Genomic DNA, 27,998 nt, shown 5'->3' on the forward strand with positions numbered 1-27,998 from the left:
CATTTGCCTCAAGGTATTTACTAATTTCTCTTGCAATTTCTTCTTTGACCCACTCGTTGTTTAAGAGTGTGTTGTTGAGCATCCAGGTATTTGTGAATTTTCTGGCATTCCGCCTATTATTGATTTCCAACTTCATTCCTTTATGATCTGAGAAAGTGTTGTGTATGATTTCAATCCTTTTAAATTTGTTAAGACTTGCTTTGTGACCCAGCATATGGTCTATCTTTGAGAATGATCCATGAGCACTTGAGAAAAAGGTGTATCCTGCTGTTGTGGGATGTAATGTCCTATAAATGTCTGTTAAGTCTAGCTCCTTTATAGTAATATTCAGATTCTCTATTTCTTTATTGATCCTCTGTCTAGATGTTCTGTCCATTGATGAGAGTGGGGAATTGAAGTCTCCAACTATTATGGTATTTGTGTCTATTTCCCTTTTCAGTGTTTGCAGTGTATTCCTCATGTATTTTTGGGCATTCTGGTTCGGTGCATAAATATTTATGATTGTTATGTCTTCTTGTTTAATTGTTCCTTTTATTAGTAGATAGTATCCTTCTTTGTCTCTTTTAACTGTTTTACATTTGAAGTCTAATTTGTTGGATATTAGTATAGCTACTCCTGCTCTTTTCTGGTTGTTATTTGCATGAAATATCTTTTCCCAACCTTTCACTTTCAATCTATGTTTATCTTTGGGTCTAAGATGTGCTTCCTGTAGACAGCATATAGAAGGATCCTGTTTTTTAATCCATTCTGCCAATCTATGTCTTTTGATTGGGGAATTCAGTCCATTAACATTTAGTGTTATTACTGTTTGGATAATATTTTCCTCTGCCATTTTGCCTTTTGTATTATATATATCATATCTGACTTTCCTTCTTTCTACACTCTTCTCCATACCTCTCTCTTCTGTCTTTTCGTTTCTGACTCTAGTGCTCCCTTTAGTATTTCTTGCAGAGCTGGTCTCTTGGTCACAAATTATCTCAGTGACTTTTTGTCTGAGAATGTTTTAATTTCTCCCTCATTTTTGAAGGACAATTTTGCTGGATATAGGAGTCTTGGTTGGCAGTTTTTCTCTTTTAGTAATTTAAATATACCATCCCACTGTCTTCTAGCCTCCATGGTTTCTGCTGAGAAATCTACACATAGTCTTATTGGGTTTCCCTTGTATGTGATGGATTGTTTTTCTCTTGCTGCTTTCAAGATCCTCTCTTTCTCTTTGACCTCTGACATTCTAACTAGTAAGTGTCTTGGAGAACGCCTATTTGGGTCTAATCTCTTTGGGGTACGCTGCACTTCTTGGATCTGTAATTTTAGGTCTTTCATAAGAGTTGGGAAATTTTCAGTGAAAATTTCTTCCATTAGGTTTTCTCCTCCTTTTCCCTTCTCTTCTCCTTCTGGGACACCCACAACACGTATATTTGTGCGGTTCATATTGTCCTTGAGTTCCCTGATACCCTGTTCAAATTTTTCCATTCTTTTCCCGATAGTTTCTGTTTGATTTTGGAATTCAGATGTTCCATCCTCCAAATCACTAATTCTATCTTCTGTCTCTTTGAATCTATCATTGTAGATATCCATTGTTTTTTCTATCTTTTCTACTTTGTCCTTCACTTCCATAAGTTCTGTGATTTGTTTTTTCAGTTTTTCTATTTCTTCTTTATGTTCAGCCCATGTCTTCTTCATGTCGTCCCTCAATTTATCGATTTCGTTTTTGAAGAGGTTTTCCATTTCTGTTCGTATATTTAGCATTAGTTGTCTCAGCTCCTGTATCTCATTTGAACTATTGGTTTGTTCCTTTGACTGGGCCATATTTTCAATTATTTGAGCGTGATCCGTTATCTTCTGTTGGCGTCTGCGCATTTAGACAGATTTCCCTGGGTATTGGATCCAAAAGTTTGGAAGATTTTCCTGTGAAATCTCTGGGTTCTGTTTTTCTTATCCTGCCCAGTAGGTGGCGCTCGTGGCACACGTTTGTCTGTGGGTCCCACCAGTAAAAGGTGCTGTGGGACCTTAAACTTTGGAAAACTCTCGCCATCCAGGGGGTTCGCTAGCCGAAGCAGCTTGAGCCTGCCTGGGGTCCGAACGCGGGGAGGGTTGCTGGCCGCCGCAGCCCGGGAAAGAGCCCGTCCGAATTTCCTAGTCGGCCCTGGGCGACAAGCGTGGCGGGAGGGCGCCAGCGGCAGCGGCCCGCCCGAGAGAGTGCAGGTTCCCCGGGAGTCACGGGTTTGGAAGGGGCCTCCCCCACCCGTCACCGTTCTCCGCGGCCTGGGGATTTCCGATCCAATTCTCTCAGTTGGTCCGGGGGGCTGCGCGTGGTGTGGGCGCCAGCTGCCTTGGTTTCAGGGGACCGCTTCTCCAATTCTCCCAGCCGGCCCGGGAAGGGGGAAGGGAGTAACTCCGGCCGCTTGCCACCCCGCCCGGTGAGGCCCGCGCGCCTCGGCGATCTCACCCGAGCTGCTTCTCTCAGCCAGCCAGCCGTTCCAGGATGGGGTACGCTGTCTTTTTTATCTCTCTTGTGGCTTTGGGCGCTTTCTGTATCGTTTCTACTCCCCTAGTAGCTGTCCTGGAGACGAAACTAAGATCCGCGCATCTTACTAAGCCGCCATCTTCCATGAAGTCTCCTAAAATTATTTTTTAGGGGACTGTTATGTCCAGTGTGTGGCTTTTCTTTTAGTTCATTTTTGAGAATTATGAGATTCCAAGAAAGGTCCAGTTCATGTTTATGACTATGCAGGTTTTATAAGACAGTGTGAACCCAAATGTCTCCTTACTACCTTGTAAACACTGTGGTTCTGTGTGCTGATTTGAAAGTGTTATATATCCCAGAAAAGCCATGTTTTACTCCTGATCCAAACCTGTGGGGTGGCCATTTCTTTTAATACTGATTCAACATTGTAGGTGGACCTTTGATTAGATTATCTCCACAGAGATGTGGCATGCCCAATTGTAGGTGAGTCCTTTTGATTAGACAAAAATGTGACTCCACCTATTCCAGGTGGTTCTTGATTAGTCTACTAGAGTCTTTAAAAGGGAAAAATTTTTGAGAAGCCTCAGAAACAACAAAGCCAACAGAGACCCTTGGAGAACAGAGACATGGATGTTTGGAGATGTTTGCAGCCCAGCAGACATTCCCATGAGATGTTAAGCAAGCCAGAACATAAAGAGAGACAGGAACCCTAGAAGTGAAAGCCAACCCCAGAGAAGCAAAGCGAGGACCCTGTAGGAACAGAGGCTAGAAGCAGTGGAGCTCAGGAGCAAAGACTAGCAGATACCAATCACACACCTTCCTAGCTGACAGAGGTGTTCTTTATGGCATCAGCCTTTCTTGAATGAAAGTAATGTCTTGTGGTGCCTTAATTAAGATATTCTTTCAACCTTTGAACTGTAAGCTTATAACTTATTAAATTCCCTTTTTAAAAGCCATTCCATTTCTGGTAAATTGCATTCTGTCAGCTTAACAAATGGATACACTCTGTATCCAAGTGACAGCTTAGAAAAGCAACATTCCACATATTTGACTGGATGAAGGACAAAGTTGAAATTATTACCACCCAATATTTTTAAAAATCATATATAGGGAAGATTGAGGAAATTCATCATTTTTCTAGATAGGCTTAAACAGCCTTCATTCGGGGGAGAGTAGGTATTCTCTGTATTGTACTGTGACAATCCTTATCCCATACTTTGCACTGCCTTCCCTGGGTTTTGGAATGTGCTTTGGCATGAGGTGCAGTTTTTTCTGAGGGTTAATATGAGAAACAGCCCCATGTAGCTTTGTCTGTGTATTACAAGCATTTGTCCATTACGTGATATAATTAAGCCCCCCCCCCCCCATCTGAACTGTTTACATATCCTTGAAAGCTGAGATCCAAGTTTGGAGCCTGTACCAGTTTGAAAATACTATGTACCCCAGAAAAGCCATGTTTTAGTCCTGATACAGTTTTGTTGGAGGGCAGCTTCTTCTTTTAATCCTAATTTTATACTGTAGTTTGGAATCTTTTGATTACATTATCTCCACGGAGATGTGGCTCTACCCATTCCAAGTGGGTCTTCATTAGTTTACTAGAATCCTTTAAAAAAGGAAATGTTTTGGAGAGAGTCAGAAATGACGGACATCTCAGAGCCAGCAGAGAGAGAGCCTACAGAAATTATAGAACTGATTAGATGCTGACACTTGGAGAACAGAGACATGGATGTTGAGAGATGCTTGGATCCAAGCAGTGTCACCATGAGATGTTAAGCAAGCCAGAACTTGGAGAGAGCCAAGGGAAGCCAAGAGATGAAAGCCACCCTGGAGAAGCAAAGTGAGGAACCCCCACAGGAACAGAGGCTGAAAGCAACAGAGCCCAGGAGCAAGGGACCAGCAGACCAGCCACATGACCGTCCAGCTGACAGAGGTCTTCCTGACCCATCAACCTTCCTTGAATTAAGATATCTTTTCCTGGATGCCTTAGTTTGAACATTTTTATAGGCTTAGAACTGTAAACTTGAAACTTATTAAATTCCCCATGTATAAAGCAGGTTCCAATTCTGGTATATCACATTCCAGTAGATCATAAACTAACACAGAGCCCTTTTTGTTGTTATTGTTGTTTTTCAGAGCCCATTTTTAAGTATGCATTACTGTATGTGTTTATATACATACATATTTCTTTGTTTTACTTTTTTGTCCTCAATTTATATGCCCACTGCACACTATCTTTCTTTCTTCTTTTATGCCCATAATTATCCTACATTATTTTATAGTAGTCTGAAACTCTTACTAGAGTAAGATGGAGGTGTTAATAAAATAATCCCAAGCACTTCAGGATAATCCATGATTTTAGAAATTGAAAACCTGAGAAACAGAAGATTCTGCTGCCTTCCCCTGGGACCTTTGGGGCCATTACTGTAACTTTAGAAGGTAGATTTGTTGTGTTCTGTGTTGGAGGAGTGAGGCTGAACTCCTGAACTGAGAATTCCTAGCAGATCTGCTATGCTGCTGCCTTTGTACTAGGTTGGGAAGGAACCATATGAATGTGTTGTTGACTCACATAGCCACTCATGCCTCCTACTAGTCAGGAAACTGTTATGATCTAGTACCTGTCAGTATGCATGAGATGTTATTGGTACCCATAGCTAATAACATCTGCTTTAGTTTTACTTTTTTATGTTAATACAAGCTATTTCCATTGGATTTGTCATTCTAAGCCTGAGTTTCTAGCTTTCCTATATACAAATTCTTAACCTAAATAAACATTTTCTCAAGTGCTCTTTTCCTAAATTGGCTGGTTTCTATAATTTTTAAACTAATTCACATTTTCATTTTCTACTTTTATGTCGATCTCCTATGACTGTGTTGAGTACCATCTGCTATTTCATTGTTTCGTCTGCTTTCAGCTTATGAATAAAGACAAAAGACTGGCCCTGACCCCTTTGCAACCATACTTGACAGTTTATACCAGTTAAATAAATATATGGCTTGTTATTATGAATCTCTTTGCCTGGTACATAAGCTGGTCTTTTATTCTTACAACTATGATTTTTATCCAAGCATATTTTATAATGAAAATTTTAGCTGATTTCGTGAACTGCTTTGACAAATTCAAGCACATAACATCTGCAATATTCTCTTCATCCCTCTATTCCATAAAACCATGACTAGAACCTAGTTTATTTGCCCAGCATGAGATTATTATTTACATAAAACTACAAAGTTGGTAAGCTTTTGATTTGCATATCTTCATGTGCCTTCTTCAGATTGTCTCCCAAAATTGTCACATTTTTTGTGTGTTTAAGCCACTTCAAACATATGCCATAACTAATCCCTGTCAGACACCAAACTTTTAAAAAGAAAGGCGGGAAAGGGTGCACAGGTGGTTCGATGGTATAATGTTGGCCTTCCAAGCAGAAGACACAGGTTCAATTCCTGGATGCACCCACAAAAAAAAAAGAGGGAAGGAGTCAGGGAGAAAGGGAAAGGAAAGGAATTAAGAAGAAAGAGATCATGGGGAGGAAAGAAAGAAGGGGAAAGAGAGGAGAGAAAAATGTATTTTTTTCTTGATTGCTCAAGTAGCTCCCTCTTAATATCTTACTCACTAATACCTGATCGGCAGCTGTAAACAATTTTGGCTTCAAGAATCTATGTCCCTTTGACCAAGTTACTTTAAAATATCTTTATAGGGAGTCAGTTGATCAAAATGCACTATTATGATCTTGAATAAACTACTTTAACCTTAAAAAAAAATCTTTATAGGGAATTAGTAGACCATTTCATAAGATCCTTTTCAGCTCTCAAGTTCTGAAAAGCCAGTACTTAAGCATATTGATCAGGGAAAGAATCTTACTGAAATAGAAATTGGAGGAGATATTGGGAAAATAGCCAAGAAAGTTTAGGGAGAGTATTGCCTAAACATTCAACCACAACCACAAGATTGAGGCATAGCAAGAACATCAGTTCAGACTCAACAAACAGGACAGACTGTCTAGCTAAAAACAAACTACCAACTCTCCATGTTCAATTTTCCCAATTATGGGGCCCCTGCTCACATTGAAGATATTAAAATGAGAAAATCCTTATGCAAATGCAATGAAATAAGCAGAATACAGAGGTGGAACAACTTGTTTTAAGTAGCTCCCTTCAAAGACAAATCTGAGAGGATTAAAAAAGAGTTTGATTAGTGGACAAAAGAGAAGATCTTGAAGGAATGGATTTAAGGTAAAAATTAAAGGAGTTTTACTGCATCTGCAATATTGGGGATAACTTGGGTGTGGCAGAGCCAATGTCTCTGCTGTTGGTGTGTTTGTAGATAGTGCAGATAATCTAGCTGAGAATCCACAATACCATGTCATCACTGCATGGGAGGAGCTCCAAAACCAAACAGAAGGAAAGCATTTTTAGTTATTTAAATTTGGAAACAACAATTAAAATTATCTGATACATTAGTCTTATCCCTTTTATTTCTCTCACTTTTATCTATCCACAAGCTACCATCTTAAAGCTCTTAGTTTTCTTGAGCTGCCACAAATTGGTTTTGGATTAGACAACAGGAATTTACTGGCTCATGGTTTTGAGGCCAGAAGCGGTCCAAAGTATCAGCAAGTCTTTTTTCTCCCCAAAGTCTATAGTGTTCTGGTGCTGGCTGCCCACGGTCCTTGAAGGTCCGTGGCTTATCTCTGTTTCTGTTACATGGTGATGTCCTCTTCTTTCTCCTTTGTGACTTCCCGGTTCTCTTGATGTGGCCTCTAATAACTGGACCAAGACCTACCGTTCTTCATTTGGGCCTCATCTTACTAAAATAACATTTTCTGATGGTCCTGTTTACAGTGAACACACACCCACAGCGATGCGCAGTACTTAATTCAGTCTACCACAGCCCTGACCATTCGTGAACTAGAAAGTGTTCTTTTATTTTTGCTATATGCCTTTGTTGTTTAACACCGATACTCAGTGTTTTCATGTAGACATAAAACGAATGTGAGAAACTCACAAAATTCCCCTAGGTTTAAGGTTAAATTCTAACCTTTCAAATTTCAGGGCATCTTGCTCCACATTGGCAAGTGATTGTATCATCCCTAACTTTATTTTCATAACTGAGACTGAAATAAATTCCTGCCTTTCCATAAGAGAAAGATATCCATATACAGAAGTAGGGTTGTATACCACCATTAATGAATCATAGAGGAATAAACTTAGCAGCATAAAATATATAGAGAAGCTATTTTGTGTCTAGATTTTGGTCAAGATCTCAGTTTTATATGTTTATAGAAGGTATAGAGTTGGAGAGATGGGAGTAATTAAATGTTAAATTATCTTTTAAGAAATTTTTTTTGCCAGTAAGCTTAAAAAAGAGAAAGTGAAGTGAAAGGAAACATGAAAAATATGTAAGAAATCACAGGGACCAAAACACGATAGAAGACAAATTAATTTCCCACCTTTCAAATTACAAGATTAAGATAAAAATGTTACACATTTAAATACTTCAATAAACCTACCAAATCTGAACTCTGCTTGGTTTTCCCATCACAATCATAAGCATAAAACTTATACTCATTTGCTAAAATGAGGAAAGAACACTTTTCTCCACATAATGTGCATAATTTGGGAAAAGCTCAACCTCCAGAAATAAATGGTAGCTGTAATTCTGGAGATTTTGCAGTTCTAACAAGTAAACTCCCAGGGGATATGGATACTTCACACCTGGGGCACTTTTAAAATACTGATTCCTAAGTCTCCCCAGGGTTTCTTCTAATTATCCCACCACCAGGCTGTTTAAAAGTTGTCCAGATTATTATAATGTTGTAATTAGCAGATGGGTCAGATGACAGGTTGTTGATTATTTGTCCTATGCTATTAGAAATAATACTGTTTTGCCAGGAGGGAGACCTGGGTTCAATTTCCAGCCCATGCACTTCCCAAAACAAAGAAAGAAAGAAAGAAAAAGCAAACAAACAAAAATTCAACGAATGGTGCTGCAGTAACAGCATACTCACGTGGAAAAAGAATAAAATGTGATCCTGGCCATAGAGCATACAAAAAAAAATAATAATAATACTGTTAATTCCAGAAATGCAACTGAATCTTAGCTTTTTTTTTAGTGGCCTGGGCAGGCACCAGGAATCAAACCTGGGTCTACAGCATGGCAGGCAAGAACTCTGCCACTGCACCACCATTGCCCGTCCTGAATCGTAGCTTTTGAATTGGCAACTTTTGTAGCTTTTTAATTTCAAGAGGTGAAAAGAATGCTGTGAATTCGCTCAGCATCGCCTAGATGTAATCAGTGATTTAGGGATTGAGCTAAACATCAGCAGATTAATTGAGGTTGTTCTGTTCACCCCCACAGAATTAGAGTTGGCTGTTGTGTAGCTAGGTAGCCTGAGATTAGCAAATAGAAGACAGTTTTTATTCAGTTGCCTTTAAATTAACAACCTATTTTTTGGATGAACTAATATTGTCAACTAAATCATCTTACTCTAATTTATTAATCTTGACCCTTGAGAATACATCTTTTTAACACTATGTGACACAACATGGGAAGTATTCATAAAGCACTTTGGCTGCATATCAAAGCCCAGTGATTGTCTTGAGAAAAAGAACTAATGCAGCTATTTGAGTCACAAGCTTGAACTAGCCACTTTTTAAGGAACACCATTTTTTCCTGAAAGAATTACTGGCAAACAATGGGTATTAGACCTTATCTTGGAAATGGAGAAGTGAGTCTGTCGCTTCCCGGACATGATTCCTTTCTGCATCTCCAAAGTGTGGGCTGAGCTGCAAGTGCTGAGATGAGGTATGCTGAGCTGCTTGGACTGTGCTGCATTGACCTCTCTCATTTAAGTGTCCAGCCAATTAAATCAAACATCATTCATTGCAGCAGGCAGTCCCCCTAGCCGACTGCAGGTGTTATCAGTGACAGATGAGCTTCACATGCCATTGGCTCATGGCCACAGCAATAGAACTAGGCACCTTCACCTGGCCAAGTTGACACCTGAACCTAACTACCACATGTAGGTATATAAAAGTTCCTGTCAAAGTTGAAGATAGACTAATCAGTTTTTGTATGAAAAGTTTATTGAAGATAGACCAATCAGTTTTTATATGAAAAATTTATTGATATGATTTCAGATTTCACTTGTAACTAACCTTTAAGGAATCACACTTACCAAGTTTTGATGTACTATCAAAAACATTCCACAATTATCTGAAAACGGTATGAAAAATTCTTCTCCATTTACTAGCTATTTATCTATGAGAAACCAGATTTTCTTCATAAACTTCAACCAGACAATATACTGCAAAAGAGTGAAAGGACAAGCAAACATAGGAATCCAGCTTTCTTCTTAAGCTATACGTCTGAAAGATTTGCAAAAATATTTTTTAAATGCCATTCTTCCCACTAAGTTTGGCTGGTTGGTTTTGAAATAGCCCCTTGTAGTCTTCAACTTTTAAGAGTATAAAAAGATCCTGAGACCATGTCTGAGTGCTGCTGAATTATAGAGTCTGAAAAGCCTACCAGATTCTCCATCACTGAGATTTTGTCAACTTCTCTGTATTCTCACTGCACCTAGTCTTTTACCTTAGGTTCCAAGTACACCAAGCTACTTTCACCTCCCTCAGAAGCACCAGGGACTATCACCAAGAACTATCCTGTGATGGTTGGGTTCATGTGTCACCTTGGGACAGATTGTGTTGCCCAGTTTCATCAAGCCAGCACTGCCCTTATTGTTACTGTGAGGACATTTCATGGACTTAAATCATCAGTAAGTTGATTGCATCTATGGCTGATTACAGCTACATTCAACTGAGGAAATTGCCTGCAACAGTGAGAGATGTCTTATCTAATCAGTTGAAGCCTTTGAAAGGAGAAGTAATTATTTCAGCAGTCAAAAGAGAACATTTGCATTTGTACTTTAACCAGCCAGCTTCTCCTGGGGAATTCATCAAAAACCTACATTGGAGTTCTCAGCTCACAGCCTGTCCTATGGAATTTGGACTTGTGCATCCCCACAGTCAAGTGAGACAGTTTTATGAAATCTCATAATATTTACAAGTATCTTCTGTCAGTTCTGTTTCCCTGAACAACTCTGACTCATACACCTGCTTCCACTCTCTGGAATTCACTCCACCACCTAGATTTATTACAAGTCACTATTTCTTTGAAGCTTTTCCTGCCTGTGCTTCACAAATTAAAATTAGGTTTTCCTCCTTTTGTTCTCCAACCCTACACTTTCATCATCTCATCTTTAATATTCATTGTTGTCTCCTACTGTGCCTCCCCATATTAGAGTGTGAGCCTCTTAGGGACAAACATGACATCTTTGTATTCCCAGTCCATAGTGTGATGACTAACATTTAAGCTCTTACAGATCACTTAATCCCTTATTCCAAATAATTGTTGCCTGGACAAATCACCCAGCGCTCACTGGATTAAGTGAGTGTTTTCTCATTTTTCCAGTAATAGAGTGAAGAATTAGAGGAATCTAACGTTCATAGATGTGATTTTTCCCTCTGTGTCAGTAAACCACCCCTACACATAGGCATGTATTCTTCATGCCACACTAAACTATATAGACTTCTAAAGCCAAGGCGTTCTCTTTTTTACAGGCCCTTGTAATATTGTTTCTTCTACCTGGAAAATCCCTACTTCTTCTTTTTATCATCCTTAAAATCTCCAGCCATTCCAGGATACCCTCTCCTCCCCCCCACACCCCCAAAAAACGGGGTAGGTTAGATGCTTTTGTATTGTTTTACATTACTTTGCACATAATCCTATCTTCAGACTTAATCCACTCTATTGTAAATATAATTTGCTTGTCTTTTTCTCCCATTCAAATGTAAGCTCCTCGAGAGCAGGAACTTTTGTTATTTCCACAAAACAGTTATGTAAATGCTCAGTAAAATAAATATTTGTGGACTCGTTTGGTGAATATTTGTGTAATTTTGATGTATTGAACCTACTGAAGAATTCTGTGACACTTAATCCCATACAGAACTCTCCTAACCTGTTAGGCTATTAGTATTTTGAGAACTACAAGCCAATAGTGTTTTGCTTATTTATTCATATGTTTATAGAAGAATAGAAACACAGAGAAGAGAGAAGGGTCTACTTATAAATATTTTTAGACAGCAAAAAGACAATGGAAACAAGGAAAGAAAACAGAGCAAGATGACGAAACAGTAAGGATATAGGAAATTTGAACAGCACTATCAACCAACTTAATACTGCATGTAATGAATCTTTTTATCCTGTCTGTTTATAAGTTTTGTGTTTATTTTGGTTTTCAGACTGGCTATATGTAATTTTGTATGTTTATCCTACTTGGAGTTAGTTTAATTTCTTGGATCTTTGGGTTGACATATTTCATCAAATTTGGAAATTTTTCAACCATTATTTATTCAAGTAATTCTTCAGTACCAGTGTCTTTCTTCTTTCCTCCTAGAATCTCAGTTATACGTGTTAGACCACTTGGTTTTGTCCCCTAGATTCTAAGGCTCTGTTTATTTTTTTCCTGAAGTATTTTACTTTCTGTACTTTAGTTTGGATTGTTTCTGTTGTCCTATCTTCAGGTTCACTGATCTTCTTTTTTTCAGTTTCCAATCTTCTATAAAGTTCAAACTGTAAGTTTTTCATTCTAGATATTTAGTTTTCCGTTCTAGAATTACCATTTGGTTCTTTTTATTATTATTTCATTTTTTTGCCAAAAAAAATGTTCATTCGTGTCCATATTTTCCTTTAAATTTCCGTATTTTATAATACCTGTTTTAAAGTTCTTGTCTAATAATTCCAGTGACTGAAACAGCTCTGGGTCTGTTTCTTTTGTCTATTTTTTTTTCTCCTGGTTATATCACATTTTTATGGTCTGTGTACATTTAGTAATTTTTTATTGTAAGCTGGAATGCATAGATCCCATATTATTAAAAGTCTGGATTATATTGTTTTCTTTTGAAGAACTTCTGAATTTTGTTCTGGCAGACAGTTAATTTGCTGGTAGATCAGCTTGATTCTGCTGATATATGTCTTTAAGCTTTGTTAAGGGTAGTCTACAGTAGCACTTACTTTAGGGCTAAAGTAGTCCTACTCCTAAAGCATGACCTTTATAGAGTTACAGCAGAGTACCTGAGGTGCTCAGCAAGGTCTCGAACAGGAATCTCTATTCACCTTCATAACCCCTAGGAACTCCTGTCAGGCCTCACAGAATGCTGCCCTATGCATCTGCAGCTCAGTATTTGTCCAAACATTAAGGATCCCAGTGTAGTTTTCTTAAGCTCCTTCTCTGCAGCTCTCTTCTCTCTCCAGTACCGCTTTTATTTTATTTATTTTTATTTACATGGTCAGGCTTTGGGAATCAAACCTCGGTCTCTAGCATGGCAGGCAAGATTTTGCCAGTGAGCCACCATTGCACTGCCCTCTCCAGTACTTCTTGATGCAAATTCCACCCACTTCCACATCCTGATCGCCAGTCTCTGTTTCCGCCACCCAGTAAGGTAGCTCTGTTTGACTTGGATTTAGCTTTTCTATGTTGGAGTTTGGAAAATAACCAAAAAGCTGGGAAATGTGTGATTCTTTTCTCTAAAGGGTCACAGCTTTGTTGTCTGTCATCCAGTGCCTGATAACAGATAAAATATGTGAAGCAGTGTTGGGAGTATTAAATCTGATAACCATTATTCCATCATGACTGAAACCAGAATTGATCGTCATCATGGTAGCTTCTTAATTTGTTTTACATGAATGGATTAATATTCTAGATGTTTGGTGAAGCATTGCCAGAAGCGCCATATAGAATTTAAGATTCTAGATACTGGCTCATTTAATACACTGTTTATAGTATCAGCAATAACTTTATGAAGTTCCCATTGTGAACTATATCTTATAAGAGGAGCTGGATAGGATGCAGTACAAAATAGATGTAGTACAAAAATAGCATGAAGACTTTCTTATACCCTCAAAGAGCTTTTCAGTTCCCTTCAAAATACAAAACAGGCCATAGATGATGAGTCTTAGGCAAGGGAAATTCATGTGGACTAGACAGTTAATAACAATAATGTCCAAAATTTAATGACCCATATCCAATTTGAACTCTTTGCATAAATTACCTGATTTAGTCTTCTTAACAAAATGTTATGAGAAAATGTTTTTACTTTCATCTTAGAAATGACAAAAATATATAAAGATTAAAGAGGCTAAGTGAAATACATAGTACAGGCAAGATCCATATTTCAAATCCAGATCTGCCTAATGTTTCAAAGCCTCAGCTCTTAACTCTTATATTATAGTCAGAAATGACTACATGATGGAAATGGAAATCAAGTTGACTCTTGAATAACAGATAAGATTTGTAAGAGTGAAGTTGTAGAGGAAAATAAAATCTTAAGGAAAAATAACATGTAGAATCACCCATCTGGAGAGCAGACTGTTGCCAGAGGATCTTTAAAAATTGTTTGAACTGGAGTGTTACAAGATAAAAGCACATGAAAACACTATTTTTTTAAATTTATTTATTAATTTAAAAAATAAAGAAACAAAATAAAACAACATACATAATCAGTAATTCACAATATCATCACTTAGTTGCATATTCATCATTTCTTAGAACATTTGCATTAATTCAGAAAAAGAAATAAAAGACAATAGAAAAAGAAATAAAACAAACACAGGAAAGAAAAAAAAAAAGATTATACCTACCATACCCCTTACCCCTTGCTTTCATTGATCACTAGCATTTAAACTAAATTTATTTTAGCATTTGTTCCCCCTATTATTTATTTTTATTCCATATGTTCTACTCCTTTGTTGACAAAGTAGATAAAAGGAGCATCAGACACAAGGTTTTCACCATCACACAGTCACATTGTGACAGCTGTATTATCATTATTCAGTCATCCTCAAGGAACATGGCTACTGGAACTCAGCTCTACATTTTCAGGCAGTTCCCTCCAGCCTCTCCATTACATCTCGAATAACAAGATGATATCTACTTGATGCATAAGAATAACCTCCAGGATAACCTCTCGACTCTATTTGGAATCTCTCAGCCATTGACACTTTGTCTCATTTCCCCCTTTTGGTCGAGAAGGTTTTCTCAATCCCTTGATGCTAAGTCTCAGCTCATTCTAGGGTTTTTCTCAATCCCTTGATGCTGAGTCTCTGTTCATTCCAAGATCTCTGTTCCACGTTGCCAGGAAGGTCCGCACCCCTGGGAGTCATTTCCCACGTAGAGAGGGGGAGGGTGGTGAGACTGCTCATTGTGTTGGCTGAAGAGAGGGGCCACATCTGAGCAACAAAAGAGGCTCTCTTGGGGGTGACTGTTAGGCCTAAATTTTAAGTAGGCTTGACCTATCCTTTGCGGGGTTAAGTTTCATATGAACAAATCCCAAGACTGGGGGCTCTGCCTGTAGCTTTGGTTGTCCACACTGCTTGTGAGAATATCAAGAATTCAACTTGCAATGGTGAGAGTGGGGAGAAATTCATCTTCCCCAAGTTGAATTCTTGATATTCTCACAAGCAGTGTGGACAACCAAAGCTATAGGCTGAGCCCCCAGTCTTGGGGTTTGTTCATATGAAACTTAACCCCACAAAGGATAGGTCAGATCTACTTAAAATTTAGGCCTAAGAGTCACCCCCAAGAGAGCCTCTTTTGTTGCTCAGATGCGGCCTCTCTCTCCAGCCAACATCACAAGCAGTCTCACCACCCTCCCCCTCTCTGTGTGGGACATGACTCCCAGGGGTGTGGACCTTCCTGGCAACATGGGACAGAGATCCTGGAATGAGTTGAGACTCAGCATCAAGGGATTGAGAAAAACCCTAGAATAAGCTGAGAATTAACATCAAGGGATTGAGAGAACCTTCTCCACCAAAGGCGGAAGAGTGAAATGAGACTAAGTGTCAATGGCTGATAGATTCCAAACAGAGTTGAGAGGTTATCCTGGAGGTTATTCTTATGCATTAAGTAGATATCACCTTGTTGTTCAAGATGTAGCGGAGAGGCTGGAGGGAACTGCCTGAAAATGTGGAGCTGTGTTCCAGTAGCCATATTTCTTGATGATGATTGAGCAATGATATAGCTTTCACAATGAGACTCTGTGAATGTGAAAACCTTGTATCTGATGCTCCTTTTAGCAACTATATCAACAGAAGAGTAGAACATATGGAATAAAAATAAATAATAGGGGGAACAAATGTTAAAATAAATTTAGTTTGAAATGCTAGTGGTAAATGAAAGCAAGGGGTAAGGGGTATAGTATGTATAATCTTTTTTTTTCTCTGTTATCGTTTTATTTCTTTTTCTGTTGTCTTTTTATTTCTTTTTCTAAATCGATGCAAATGTTCTAAGAAATGATGGATATGCAACTATGTGATGATATTAAGAATTACTGATTGTATATGTAGAATGGAATGATATATTAATGTTTTGTTTGTTAATTTTTTTCAATTAATAAAAAAGGTTAAAAAAAAAAAAGAATTCAACTTGGGGAAGTTGAATTTCTCCCCGTTCTCACCACTTCCCAAAGGGGGCTTTGCAGATACTTTTCCACTCACTGATCGAATCACTCTGGGATTCATCGGGGCATCACTCTGGACAAACCAGCAAAATCTCATGTCCTACCTGAGATTGAAAACACTATTGAAGAAAAGTTTTTCTAGTAGCAAAGGGAGGGATGGAATGGAGTAGAAGAGAGATTTGAAATCAAGGAGGTCTTCTAGGAGACTTATTTATATCCCAGAGTAACTGGTTAAAAGCCAGACTGAGAGGGATGACATTGGAAATGATGGAATAAAGTAATATGAAAGATTGTTCAAAAGAAAAAATTTACCAAAACTTGATTACAGACTTAATTTAAACTGAGAATTAGGGAAAGGAGCAAGTCAAACATCTCACCACTCTTTTTTTTTAGAAGAGGGTAAGAATGGGAGACCACTAACAGAGACTAGAAAGTCTGGAGATAAGACAGGTGGGGGTGATAGTGAGGCACTGTTAACTTTGAGTTCCTGTATGGCTGTCCAGGTGGAGTGTTGTGCAGCATTTAATGGTACAGAGATGGAGTTTGGATGCAAGAACAAGAACAGGGCGAGAAGTTTGAAATTTTGTCTGTTTTCATGTATTCCCTTTGTGCTTCCACGCCAGGTTCCTCCCAGTCAGACTATTACATTTTCCATTAACTAACTGCATTTATTAAAAGCAGTGTCATAAGTCTTTTTCTGCTTTACAGAAAGAAATTCTGGAACAACAGCAGCAAGAAAGAAATGATACTAATTTTCATGGCATTTGTATGTTTTGTGGTGCAGAATTCCTTGGAAACAGGTTTGCCTTTTGGATGTCTTAAAATATTACTGTTTTCCATGTGAAAACTCATCAAATGTCCATAACTCTTGTTTATATAAGTTAAGATCTATGGGTTGGCTCAAGATCCTAACATTAAAATGGACTGTAGAGGGTGGGCCACAGTGGCTCAGCGGGCAAGAATGCTTGCCTGCCATGCCAGAGGACCCGGGTTTGATTCCCGGTGCCTGCCCATGTTAAAAAAAAAAAAAATGGACTGTAGTTACTCTAAACAGCGTAGGAGAATAAATTTTAGAAGTTGCCAGAAATGAACAGTTTAATATTGTAGGTTTCTTTTTAATTCTTACACGCAAAGGACACTGCCCCAACAAATCAAGGGTGAACTTCCCAATGCACCTGCATCTCCTGAACCAGCTGCTGACTGGTTCAAGAAGCCTATTCCAGGGCTTCGCTGTCACCTTGGGTGGGTCTAGCTCATGCCTGGCCACTCTTGGGGAACCCGTTGGAGTCAAAAAGGCCTGGAGCCTGTCCCAGCTGAGCATGGGAGCAGGTTCTGAGAGCAGTCAGTTCTATCCCCATCCCTCCAGCTAGCTGATGACTGGGGTTTAAGGCCTTCCTGAGCCAATCCCCAAAGCCACTGGGGCCTGCCCCAACAGAGTCCAAGGGACAGGGAGGCCTCCCAGCTAACCCATCCCTTGATCCAGCTGCGTGGTCAACTCCTGCCTGTCTTCTTATTTCCAGAGAATAGATTCCAGTCCGTCAGGCCCCGGAGAGGCTTGGAGCAGGACTAGGCTCCCATGGTTACATTCTGTGTGTCTCTTCAAGCAAGAGATCTTAATCGCACATGGAATGGGAATGAAAGAAACTGACCAACCCCCACACCTGTTGAGCCAGCTGTTATTTCTGAGCCCACCCAGGTACAAGCTGGTGTCTGGATCTTAGGCCTGGAAGCCCTGAGCAGATCTAACTATGGCTTGGCTGCTCCAGGAAGTACCTTCCTAGATCCAGAAGCAATATAGCCTCCCTCAGCAAAGCTCTAGGTAGGGGAAGCTTTCCAACCCACTGCCACCTCCTCTGCCCCTTGCAGGAGGTTCCCAGCTCTTCCTCCACCTGGACCCTTCCACAGCAGGTCTCAGGCCTGGAACCCCTGGGGAGATCCTGCTCTGTCTGGGATACCCCTGCAGAAATCCTTGGGGACCCAGAAGGCCCTGTTAATTACCCCTAACAAATATTAGTTATATTCAAAGTTATCAGTAACAATTAAGCAGACAAATGCACATATTAAGAATAGGATTAATTAATGTCTCCTACATAATAAAAAAAAATAGAAGTGGTTGCTTTATTTCGCTTTCTCTTGGTAAACAAAACCACTAAAAACAGTGCTCTTTGGTAGCCAACTAAATGGCTAAGTAAATTAGATAAACTGTGTATTTTAACATGTCATGCATATAGTCTGTCAACAGTAAGATACCAATGATTTCCCCAAAACTGTCACCTTTATTTCAGGGACTAGAGTTGTGATAAAGTCCCAGTAGAATATATTTTACACATATACTTTTTTGCTATATAAAATTTACATAACTTAAAATTTTCCTTTTCTACATAAGCTAATCAACAGCATAGTCATTGTATTTCCAGGTTATCATAACCCTTGCCTGTAATTAGAAGCTTTAACTGTGCGTTCCAGGTCTTAGTACTGTAATAAACTGACTAAATGTCTATGATCCCAGGTCATATGTCTCTCGGGCTACAGACAATTGCCTCTTTCTCTTCCCCCAATGAACTGGAACAGTAAGCAAAGTACAGTTTATTCAGTAGTTTAAAGAGCAGAAACCCAGGTCCCCTACAGAGTATAATCCTGCTCGGTGGTGGCAGATAGTGGAAAAAAGTTGCCCTGCCCTCAGAGAACTGCTGTGATCATGTATATTCTTTCATACTTTATAATGTCACTCTTTTATAGCCTAATAGCATGTACAGTGTTTAACAATTGCTTATACACCTAATTAGCATTATTGTTATATAATATTGCTGTTATAATATTGTTATATAATCATTATTATGTAAGTGCTATTCCTAAACTATTTATTCTTAGATGATTTATAAATATTTAAAATTTTTCAAATTTCTTCCTAGATCTGTTCTTTTGAACCACATGGCCAGAGAACATGCTTTCAACATTGGATTGCCAGACAACATTGTAAACTGCAATGAATTTCTACGTACACTACAGAAAAAGCTTGACAGGTAGGTAATGTATTGTGAAACACGGCCCGAAACTATTTTAATCCTGGATTCTGTTGTGAATTTTTAAAAATGAATCTAATAGTTAAAAATAATTTTAAAAATGGAACTTTTTCATTTGTCATGGAGGAATTTGCATTTTTCACACAAGTCCTCATTTCATCTAGATCATATTGCCTTATAATGTTTTTAAATTTTTTAATAAAATATGTCATATATACCAAACAACTTACTTACCATATTAAGTATAAAGAATATACTCACCCTCTAGCCTAAGAAACAGAACTTGACTAATTCCTTTTAGTCTTCCTGTGTGTCCATCTCCATTAGTATCCCTCTCAAAATCACTGTTCTTAATTTGGAATTAGTAATTCTTTACTTTTCAGTATGGCTTTTCTACATATTCAGTAAACATATTCAGTAAATATATTGTCAAACTGTTGTATGTTTAGCTATATCAGACATAGCATACTGAATATATGTATTCCCCTGCCTTCTAGTTTTCTTTTATATTTATATATCATAGTATTCCGCTTTTCCAAAGGTCATAGTCGGGCAATGCTGGTATCTAGGACTTGGTCCATTGAAGTAAGGAAGGAAATTCTCTAGGTCCCCAAAATGGCTTTCAAAAATCTGCCAACTTTAATACCCAAAAGGACATTATTGAAACATGTGAAAATATTGGAACATAGACTATAAGTTTTATATGAATATTAAATTTCTTGAACTTGATAATAGTACTTAAAGTGATTATATAAGTGAATACCCTTGTTCTTAGGAAATGAAAAGTATTAAGTGTTCAAGAAACATGATTTATACAACTATTTGCAAATGTTTAGAAAACAGATAAATGGATGAATGGGTGGGTAGATGGATGGATGGATGGATGGATGGATGGAGAGAAAGAGCATACGAGACAAAAGGTTAAAAGTTTGTGGATCTGGGGCGGGCCATGGTGGCTCAGCAGGTAAGAATGTTCCATTCCCGGTGCCTGCCCATGTAAAAAAAAAAAAAAAATTTGTGGATCTGTATCTGGGTGGGGGTATGTTAAAGTTCTCTATATAAATTTTGTATTATTTTGCAACTATCCTATAAGTTTTAAACTATTGCAAAATAAAAGCTTTTTTTAAAGGCAATCAAACTTCTTTTCATTCTAGAAAAAAAAAACCGAAGGTTTTCTCTCAGAACCTAGTTTTCGCACTTAAATTTAATTCTAATAAATGTGGTGTGTCAAGTCCACAACATTTGAAACAATAACATTTTTTAAATGTATCAAGTGATATAGAGCAATTATAAAAGGTTTGTAACTCAATTTCTGATATCAACACTATGTTAAAATCCCTTAAACCTCTCTTGTTAAATGACCCTTCATTTACAAGTTAGATTAGATGTGTTTTCTAACAAGATTATCAATAATGACTCTCCCTAAGCAGCCTAGCAGCCATAAATTGTTTACCATTAAAGAATTTAGTATTTCTGTGGCATAAGAAATAGTTGAAAGGGTGTTTTGAGTAAATGAAAAAAGAATTCAAAGTTATTTTCAATCATTTGAGTTTTCACGGAGATGAGAGATTAGACTGACTTCCGTGTGGCTCCCTAATGTAGAACTGAAATGACTTTTGGACAGAAGATACAGGCAATAGCACATGTAAAGCTCAGTATGAGAAAGATATTTTTGTTAATAATCTTTTCAAAATTGGTAATGTGTTGCTCCTTGGCTAATGAATTCCCAATCATTGGAAATATTTAAACAGAAAGTATATGGGAATGATATGATATTATGGAGCACACACTGTGTGCCATGAGCTATGCTTTATATTTTTATTATTATATATGTATATACATATATATATACACACACACACATATATAATGCTAAATTATCATAACAATTCTTTTAAATGCAGATATTATCTTCAGTTTAGAAATCAGAAAATAACAACAGAGAAGACAAGTGAATTGAGCAAGCCCCACAGCTGGTGGGTACCAAAGCCAGGGATCACACACCCTGCAGATGAGCTCACAGGACATACAAAGCCATGGACTAATCGTTATACTTAATGGGGGCAGTCAGTGCAGTTATCATTATATTATTTGAAGAGAGTACCTATATTTTCAGTTTTAAAATAGGTCATTGATTAGTAAAGCACCAAAATAAATCTGCATAGCAGCTATCTTTGTCACAATTTTAACTAAATACCCAAAATGACCCTCCGAGCCACTCGCAAAATCAGTCAAGCACATTATCCTGCACCACAGAGCCAAATGAATTCGTGACAAGGATGTTATAAAGTAACATTCTACTTCATTGGGTGATTATACTTACCTTCCAATGCTCCTTCCTATTCGAAGATTCTGTGTGACCTAATATGAATATATACAAAGACCGGTAATAATAAAGGGCTGTTGCAGCACCTATCCGATGACTTACTCAGTTTTTCAGTGTTTGTGGGTTTCTTTTAGCTTACAGTGCTTGTACTGTGAGAAGACCTTCAGGGACAAAAATACACTGAAAGATCATATGAGAAAAAAACAGCATCGTAAGATCAATCCTAAGAACAGAGAATATGACCAGTTCTATGTCATCAATTATTTGGTAAGACTTTCTCTTCATAATTTAAAGTTTGACTGCAGTACTGCAAGCAAAATCTTTCTAAGGACCGGCTAATTTTGAACAAGCAATTAATACATAAGTCATTATGTAATTGAGGGCTGCTTTTGAGCAACGATCAGCTTCAGAATGGTTAGTTTACAGAGCATAATTTGATTTGTAGTTGATTTGTCACGTGTTTTCATAGTAAAAATGCTGTGTCTTTAACACTCACTGTGATCTTGACAAAAACAAACAGAAGTAATCATGAAGCACTTGGCTATCCCTTGCCACCCACCCTTACCTCCTGGCATTGTATTTTCTTGGGGCCAGAGACTTCAATATTCTATTCATAAAAACATTTGTTGAACGTTGGATGTGCTAAGTGATATACTAGATAATTTTTCCCCTCCTTCTTCCCAATAAAATATTCTGTATCTTTATCATTCTCTAGAGCTAGCCTGTTTGTAAGAGAAATCAAGCCATTTTACTATACAAGGGAACTTTTTTTGGTTTGACTAGTAGGACTAACTAGATTACAATGCCAAGGGCTTTAAATGCATTGAAAATTCTTTTTGCCTAGAAACTTCAATACCGTTTGCAGTACTCTGTAGATTACAGTCCCTTTTGGTTAAGAAGAGAGATTTGCTTAGAGGCAGATGCCACTGGGGAGCATTTGCAAATATGGGAGGGAATTTTGATTAACACAATGACTAGGGAGTACCACAGGCCCTCTCCCCCAAACCCACTCTTTAGTTGCACATAGCAAGAAGGAAAACTGTTCATGTCGAGAGAAGGGTTAAGAAATTCTTCAGTAGAACTGGAAGAAAGTGGGGAGTTTTAGTTCTAACATGCTCTTTTCCTAAGCAAATGAAAATTGGCTTTTCCCTCTTCATATGAATGGAAATCCAAACCCATTCATCACAGAAGGTTAATTTAATATAATCAGCCATTTTATCTATTGGATAGAAACAAGCATATCCTGAATTATGTTGGAAATCTCTGCTGTTGGTGGAATTTTCATCTGTTCTAATCTTAGTGTGTTAAAATACATGCATTGAAGACAGACTGAGAGGTTGCCATGGTTTGCTACAAATGTTTTACAACCAGCTAAAGGCAAAAGCAAACGCACCTTTGAGTCCTTCAGTCTTCTCTTGAAATCACGCAGTCACATTATTTCCTAGAACAAACACTGCTTCAGGGCCCAACCCACTTCAATAGGAAGTGGGTTTCAGTGTTAACTCTCCAAGAAATAGTCAGCTACTGCAAAAAGCTATGAGAATATTTTAGTAGTTCTTCCTTCTGGGGCTCTTTTAAACTATTATTCAAGAGCTTGGGACATATGGAACATTATATAGCTGGAGGTGTTTACCTTTTAGATGTACTTCAAAGAAACTGCTCACTCAAATTCTGCTGGCACTTGTAGAAAAGTATGATGCTTCATTCCCTGAGCCTCAAGCAGTGTGACCTATCAAAAGTGATATTACCTACTAGGGCCAGCTGTCTCTAGCTGAGCATACTGGATTGTACTGCCCACGGATTGCCCAGATTTGATGCAGCATGAGTCATGGCTTAAGAGTGGTGCTTCAAGAGAATGTGAAAATTTCAGTAATGTATAAAATGAAAATTAAATCACAGCTTTATGGTGGTTTTGATAGAAGTAATTTGTTTTGTTTTGTTTTTATTTTATTTATTTATTTTTTTTTTACATGGGCAGGCACCGGGAATCAAACCCAGGTCCTATGGCATGGCAGGCGAGCATTCCGCCTGCTGAGCCACTGTGACCTGCCCAGAAGTAATTTGTTTTTAACGACCAGCTATTAGTACTTATGTGCCAGGCACTGTGTTAAGTACTTATATCTGTTAAATCTTTTCATATTAACCACATCCCCATGACAAAGATATTACCATTATCCCTGTTTTATAGATTAGGAAACCAGGGCACAGAGAGGTTAAGTAATTTTCTTAAGGTTACATATAAAAGGCAAATAACTTAACCTTCCTGTGCATCAGTTTCCAGCATTTTCCATTCATCATACAACTGAATTAGTACTAGTACTTTTATTTGCTTGTTGATGTTGTTGTTTTGTCAGGTAATGGTGATGCATTCATACAGATCTATTTACCCTCCATTGCCTAGTCTCTCTTTTTTTTTCACATGGGCAGGCACCGAAAATTGAACCCGGGTCTCCGGCATGACAGGCAAGAACTCTGCCACTAAGCCACCGTCGCACCACCCCATTGCCTATTCTTTTTATAACTACCTAGAAAGTAAGCCAAGGTCAAAAATAAAACTGACTTTAATCTGCCTGTAAAGGGCTCTCAGCCTTCTTAGCAGTGTATGGTTTCCCACAAAGGTATATAGCCAATAACAACAATGATTTAAAAAAGCTAAAATGTGTTAAGATGCTTTAGCATTATGGAAATGACATAAACACCTTTAAAAAGGATTAAAGAAGTAATAAAGTCTCTAAAGATGTGTAACTGCTCTAAGTGGAGGAGTGCTTTTCAGAGTTATCAACTTCAATAACATTCTAGAATGCTTAAGGAAGATTGCTATACATATATATATTATTATAATACATCAATGAACATAGAAAAAATTGTTCCAAATACTAACAGTGTATATAGCTAGAGAAAAATGAGGATCAAAGGGTTCTCAGCATCATTTTAGTTTTAGTTTGGAGCTCTTTGATGAAGAACATTGATTTACTGATGAAGAATAAATCGTTAATATGAAAATAACTTCTAAAATTTTACTTAAGCAGGAATAATGCCATTGCATTATTAAAAAAAAAAAAAGAGCAAGTCATCCACTGTTTATTCCTCTGAGGGAAAAACTTGACATGAGTGTGGGCAAAAAGAGGAAGAATTGTTTTAGTAGTTGTTGCTGTCTATACACCCATTTCTCATATCCTCTTCCCTTCAGAAACAATTTCATTGTCTTCATGCATTCTCCAAACATTGGCATGCCTTTCAGGTACCAGCTGCTGGCAGAGAAAGAAATATATTGCAGACAAATATACTGCTGATTTGAGTCTCTACTCTGAGGAGTTGAGAGGTTGGTAGGAGAGACAGACATGTAAGCACATTAATTTTCAACACCTTGTAATGACAGTGCACACAGAGTTAATACTTTGATCTCTGCTGTGACAGATATATAGAGTATTTGGGTCACTAATCCACAGAGTTACAATTCTCTAAACACATGTAGAATCTCCAGACCAGAAGTAGGAGCATCAAAGCTGTCCCTGGTAAGATGCATTCTAATAGTCAGAAAAGGTGAGACAACCACGGGCCAAGGAGGCTGCTTTGGACTCTGCTTGTAGTTCAAGAAATTGACAAATTCCTTTCCCTCCCCACCCCCTTAGTTGAGATATTTCCATGTTCAATTATTCATATGGGATTTTTTTAAATAATAAAATGCTTGCAGATACATTAAAAGCCCTTTGTGTTGTCTGGTTTTACCTACTTGAAGCTCTTGCTTGATGGGCAAAGATTCATCTGATAGATAGGATGGTTAGGAGACAAGAAACTTCTGCCATAGAAGACAACAGACTGCTTCACATCCTCGCCAAGGCTTCAGCCACATATTCCTAAGTCTTGAGCTTTTCTAACAGTAACTATTTTTGTGTGGTTTTATCATTCTTTGATTTAATTTTTTTATTCTTAATAGTATTTAAAGCCATTTATAACAAAAGTAGGCTCTTAAGCTGCATTTCGTAGTTTTGTTATAGTTTTCTCTAATGAAATAATATATTTACATTTAAAATACTTGATTTTCCTCTCTTCCTAATAGGTTCTTCATGTAAACACGTTAGTGTGTGTGTATTGGGGTGGGCAGAGGGGTGCTAGGAAAAGGGGATTTTTTCCTTCATATTTTTTTTTCCCACCCACTTGTTGATCATAAGCCATCTGATGCAAGGGGTTGAGGAGGGTGTTCTGACTGTCGTTACTGACGTGCCTTCCAAACTTTGTTTTTCTTGCAGTCTTTCCATTCCTGGCATGATTCATTAACATGCAGTGTGCCGTAATTAGAGAGTTGGTTTTATGTGCTTTGGGTTTTTTTTTTCTTTCCTCTCTCTCTTTTGGTCTTGTACCTATAATAAATCATAAATTTAACTGTACCAAAGCAGAGCACTCTGGGAAAAGTCTGGGTCACTGACACATGCAAATTGCTTGTTTTCTTATGTACTAATCCACATAGATTTCTGTTTCCTCTCAAGTGGTAAATGGTTAATGCCTGGATAAATCCTTATATGTTGTATTGAATACTGAGAAAGTTGCAAAATAGTTCTATAAATTTGGGAGTTTGGCAGCAAAAGATACTTTTGCTCAAAGCATTTATTGATAAGCAACATTAGCCCATATGGTTGACAGTGGTGATACCCCAGGTGGCCCATCCTTGAGTAATAGCTTGCAGCAATAAATCACAAGCTTAAGCCCAAGTCCAGAGAGACCAGTGGACTTCAGGTATCCATTGATACCTGAAAGATTTAACTCATCACCAAAAATGAAGATCGTGTTGGCAGTGTTAAGGCCATTCTTGGTGTCCTAGAATGAAATGCAGATGCTTTATGGTAACTCTAGGAAATACATCATAGAGTCCAAATTAACTGTTTCTAATGACATTATGGTAAGTCTCTGCTTATCTGAGTTTATGCACCATTTAGCTGATAGATAACAACAGCTTCAAACCCTCTCATTAAATTGATGAATGATGGATTTTATTTTTTCCCCTAAATCATAGTGGTGCTAGTAGTTCTTTGTTTTTAGCTTAAATGAACAGCTTTACTTGAGAGAAAAATGTCCATAATTGAGAGCAAACTCTGGTTGTGTTTTTCCAAGGAGGACATTTGACAACAAAGACAGTTGTGCTTATAGCAGGTCATGTTGGCCTTGACCCTAACCATAGTTCAGCTAATTAGAAATGTGTCCACTAATGTTCCTGCTTTCCTCTGTAGTGGCACTGTCTGCTTTTCTGTGGGTCACCATAGAAAGTTTGAGTGAAGAGAGAAGAAAGGGCAAGAAGAGCGGAAGAAATAGCTCAAGGGAGAGAAAAAGAAATAGTTGGAACCAAAGAAATCATTCCTGTCCATCATTCCGTAACGTTTTGCTGAACCTGACTAGGTTGTCAGACATACCTCTAAAAAGGTGGAACTTCTCCACTAACTGTAAGGGATAAAAGGAGTTTGAATAGATATTTGAATCCCTACTGTTGCCCAAGGTTATGTGTTTCATATATATTAATGAACTCATTTAATCACCATAGAGAAATCTTTTGAGGTAGGGCCTAAGTTGGCCTCAAATTTTTATATGTCTCAGTCACAGTTCAGTTCAACAAATATTTACTAGTATTCACCGTGTACCAGGTTCTCGAAATGTTGTAACAGCATAGAAAAGCCATGGCCTCCTGAACTACATTCTTGTCAGGGAGGTGGATAGCTAAAGAAATAACAAATAGATACACAAAATGATTTCAGGAAGCGATGAATGCAATAAAAAAGTGACTTGAAAGAGGGGTGTCGTTTCATATATAGCAGTCAGAAAAAGACTGAAGTGCTGTCATTTAAGCAGGGACCTGATGACCCAGCTATGCAGCTATGTGCGGAACAGCGTTTTCAGACATTTCGGGATATATCCTTCCTTATCATTGAAACAAAGCCTTTAATATATACAACTTATATTGTTTCGAGACCATTTGAGTATGCGCTTTTTGTGTTGTTTTTTTTAAAGAATTCTTTGTCTGTATTTTCTCTCCCTTTTCTTTTTTCCCCCATCTCTCTGATCCTTCTATCCTTCCTTTATAGGAATTTGGAAAATCTTGGGAAGAAGTTCAATTGGAAGATGATCGGGAGTTGGTAGATCATCAAGAAGAGTAAGACTTATTATCACTGCTAATTAATTACACTGTTTTCAAGAGTGAAAAACAGTTATTTAGTTTCACTTAAAATTATCATGGGGGAAAGTTACCTGAAGAAACAGAATAAAAAGAAACAAAACTTTTCTGTCTGAGCCATGCATCCTTTCATGTAACATAGCAAAACTTATTCATATAGCTTTGAAATAAAAATCACTAAAACAATTGTTGTTCTAACTAGTGGTTTGCCGCTAAAGCTATTTATTAATTGAACATACAGATAATATATAATTCAAGGAAAAATATATTCCAAAGTGCTTTGCTTACTCAAAGTTGGCCCCCAGACCTTGAAGTGATAAGATTTTTGAGCTCTCCTTTTTCTTTTTATTGGAATAGAGAATGTGATAGAATGAAAATTAACTTTGTTATGTGTTCATCCCATTGACAGTGAACATAAAATATTCATAGCCTCTTTGCCCGAAATCATAAGCTTAAGATGTATTCTTTTCAATCTGAAAGGGTTTTCTATTCATCCTCTTTTCATCCAAATCT

The 27,998-nt window shown here is 37.8% G+C and overlaps 1 protein-coding gene across 3 annotated transcripts in view; it reads left to right on the forward strand.

Moving 5' to 3' along the window:
• Positions 1-27,998, forward strand: part of ZNF277 (zinc finger protein 277) — a 143,882-nt gene that overhangs the window by 107,808 nt on the left and 8,076 nt on the right. For all 3 annotated transcript variants that reach the window (XM_077170267.1, XM_077170180.1, XM_077170351.1), the window contains 4 exons: positions 16,685-16,776; positions 18,889-18,999; positions 21,460-21,592; positions 27,397-27,464. In XM_077170267.1, the coding sequence (XP_077026382.1) occupies positions 16,685-16,776; positions 18,889-18,999; positions 21,460-21,592; positions 27,397-27,464 (404 nt within the window). The remainder of the gene's footprint in view (positions 1-16,684; positions 16,777-18,888; positions 19,000-21,459; positions 21,593-27,396; positions 27,465-27,998) is intronic.

This window comes from Tamandua tetradactyla, chromosome 1 (genome assembly GCF_023851605.1).
Source record: "Tamandua tetradactyla isolate mTamTet1 chromosome 1, mTamTet1.pri, whole genome shotgun sequence".
In the NCBI taxonomy this organism is placed as follows: Eukaryota; Metazoa; Chordata; class Mammalia; order Pilosa; family Myrmecophagidae; genus Tamandua; species Tamandua tetradactyla.